This window comes from Nanorana parkeri, unplaced genomic scaffold (genome assembly GCF_000935625.1).
Source record: "Nanorana parkeri isolate BGI_ZX_2015 unplaced genomic scaffold, ASM93562v1 scaffold457, whole genome shotgun sequence".
NCBI classification, from domain to species: Eukaryota; Metazoa; Chordata; class Amphibia; order Anura; family Dicroglossidae; genus Nanorana; species Nanorana parkeri.
Window position 1 is genome coordinate 817,355 of NW_017306725.1, and position 3,036 is coordinate 820,390.

Here is a 3,036-nt window from a genome sequence, read left to right on the forward strand (position 1 = left end):
ACGTCACCGGCTCTATCCCGTGCACGCGCCATGTGACCTGCGCGATGACGTCACGGCGTGATCGGCAGGAAGGAAGTGCTGGCAGTGCAGCTGTCGGTGTCATGTCTGGTTTGGGGGTGTCGAGCTTCTTCTCCGGTCCGGAGGTTTTGGAGGACGCGGGTCACGCCTCGTCACTTCTGGCGCAGCTGAAATCGTTCTATGACTCGCAGCTGCTGTGCGATGTCACACTCCGTGTGCTGGGAGGAGGCCCGGAAGAGCCGGAGAGCAGCCGTAGCTTCAGCTGTAACCGCAATGTACTGTCGGCGGCCTGCCCGTACTTCAAGAGCATGTTCACAGGGGGCCTGTATGAGAGCAAGCAGCAGGAGGTAACCCTGCATGATGTGAGTCCAGAGTCCATGGCCCTGATCATCGAATACTGCTACACAGGCAAAGTGACAGTGACCGAGGCGAATGTGCAGCGCCTCTACGCCGCTGCCGATATGCTGCAGCTGGAGTATGTACGGCAAGCATGCGCAAACTACCTCGCCCGCCGCCTTGACCTCCACAACTGTGCCAGCATCCTCCGTTTCGCCGATGCCTTTGATCACCCTGAACTTAGGTTGCGCTCCCTTGCCTTCATGGCCCGCCATTTTGAGCAGCTTGCCGTTGGCGACGAACTTTGTGAGCTGAGTTTGGCACAGCTCAAAGCGGTACTGAGCATGGACAGCCTGGATGTTGGCAGCGAGAGAGTGGTGTGCAGTGCTGCCGTGCGCTGGCTGGAAGCCAATTCGAAGGAGGTGGCCGATTGGTGTCAGGAGGTCCTGGCCTGTGTCCGCTGGCAGCATTTTACAGATAAAGACCAGGTCTACCTAGAAAACCTTCGATCCAAGCCATTGGTGCGCAAGCATTGTTTGCAGTATCTGGATTTAGTACTACCAGGCAAAGAGGATAAACATGCCACCTGTGTGCTGCCTTGTCAGGAGAGTAGCCCACTCCGCAGAATTGGCATGATTGCCAAGGAGATGGTCATTTTCTTTGGTCACCGTAAGGAGCCCTTCTTGTGCTACGACCCTTATTCAGGTGACATTTACACCATGCCTTCTCCACTTACCAACTTAACACATGGCAAAGCAGTGACTTCATCTGCTGTATGTGTTTCTCCAGAGAATGACTTGTACTTGGCTACTCAACCTATGAAGCAGTTATGGGTCTATAGCCCTGTTCAGAACAGCTGGCAACTCCTAGCTGAAAGACTGTTGTGCAGAGAAGGCATGGACGTGGCTTACCTTAATGGCTACGTCTATATTGTAGGTGGACGTGACCCATCTACTGGTGCCAAGATCAAAGATGTAGAGTGCTACAGCGTGCAGAGGAATCAGTGGGCCCTGGTTGCTCCAGTGCCTCATTCTTTTTACGCCTTTGAACTGGTGACTTGTAATGACCATTTGTATGCTATCAGTAATAAAAGAATGTTGTGCTATGACCCTTCTTGTAACCAGTGGCTGAACTGTGCCTCTCTAAAGCGATGTGACTTCCAGGAAGCCTGTGTCTTCAATGATGAAATCTACTGCATCTGTGACATTCCTATGGTGAAGGCCTACAATCCAGCCAGGGGAGAGTGGCGACGGATCAGCCCAATACCTGCCGAAGGCAACACAAACAATTACCAGATTGTACGACATGGTACAAAACTTCTACTTATCACTACTACTATTGTCCAGTGGAAGAAAAACCGCGTGACTGTTCATGAGTATGACGTGACTAATGATCGTTGGGTGAACATTGGCACCATGTTAGGTCTTCTGCATTTTGACACGGGTTTTATTTCCCTTTCTGCCCGTGTGTACCCGTCTTGCCTGGAGCCAGGGCAAAGCTTCATCACTGAGGAGGAAGATGTACGCAGTGAGTCGAGTACTGATTGGATGGATGGCTTTAGCGAGCTGGATTCTGAATCAGACAGCCTCAGCTCGTTTTCAGAGGATGAGTGGCCAAGGGTGGCAGTGGTAAGGCCACCACGGATTTATATCGATGACTCTTTCTAATCCCAAATCGAAGAAGCAATATTTATATTTGTTTCCTATCAGAGGCTCCTACATTTCGATGAATTAAAGGATTGGCACCTGAAGTAACATGCTGAGATTCTGCATTACTTGAAATGTACTGTTAACTTGTAACACTTCCTCAAAGTCTTCATCAACCTCTGGGTGCCCTGTGTTTTGTGTATTTCTTTGCTTCCTTCATTAAACATGGCACTGTGACAAGTTTTTTTTTTTTTTCTAGGTTAGAAATTTTGTTTGACCAAAAAATGTTTTGTTTTTTAAAAATTATTATTAATAATCTTGGTCATGTTTGTTTCGGCACTTCAGGACATTGAATATGTTTTTTTTGCTTAAGTATTTTTAGGTAGTTCTTATTTTTATTTTTTTCAACCTTTTGAGATGAACAATGTTAAGATTCATTTCTTTGTGGGAGGGAAAGGGGGAGCACAATTTGTTCTGCAACTTTATAGCAATAAAAAGGATTGACAGAATCGTAAATGTTGTGGCTAATATGGCCTCCAACAACTACCAAAACAAAACTTTTTTGTAATCTATACATTTTTTATGTGTCTAGTGCAGTTTAACAAAGCTGCAAAATCTAGGGACCTTTTTATTAATAATGAATGATTTATAAAGTCTTTCAGCTGACGCGTGCTCCAGATTCTCGGTAATCCTATTTTTTTCTTTATGCACTCATCTACTTAAAGTGACATTAAACCCTCAGATTTTTTAACATAAAACAATACTGTAATGTGCGCCTTGCTGTAATCCATGGTAGTTTCCCTTCTCTTTGCTGCTCTTCCTTTTAAATCTGTATCTGTTCTCATGCTCTGTAGAACTTCTGTTTTGCAGCAGACTGCCTTGTCTCAGGAATGGATACACTGTGTCTGTGTATTAGTTTCTATAGACTTGTAACCTGAGCCAGCACTACAGGAAGTGGCCCTGAGCTGAAAAGGGAAGTTCTCCCCCAGCATGAGAAGACATGAGGATTTAAAAGGAAGAGCAGCAAAGAGAAGGG

The 3,036-nt window shown here is 46.5% G+C and overlaps 1 protein-coding gene across 1 annotated transcript; it reads left to right on the forward strand.

The window, feature by feature from the left end:
• Positions 1 to 46: 46 nt before the first annotated feature.
• Positions 47 to 2,305, forward strand: KBTBD7 (kelch repeat and BTB domain containing 7). The gene has a single exon (XM_018560481.1). The coding sequence runs from the start codon at positions 102 to 104 to the stop codon at positions 2,019 to 2,021; it is 1,920 nt and encodes a 639-aa protein (XP_018415983.1). The 5' UTR covers positions 47 to 101; the 3' UTR covers positions 2,022 to 2,305.
• The last annotated feature ends 731 nt before the right edge of the window (positions 2,306 to 3,036 follow it).

Coding starts and splice junctions, on each gene's coding strand:
- KBTBD7 (XM_018560481.1), top strand. CDS start 102: ATGTCTGGTTTGGGGGTGTCGAGCTTCTTCTCCGGTCCGGAGGTTTTG.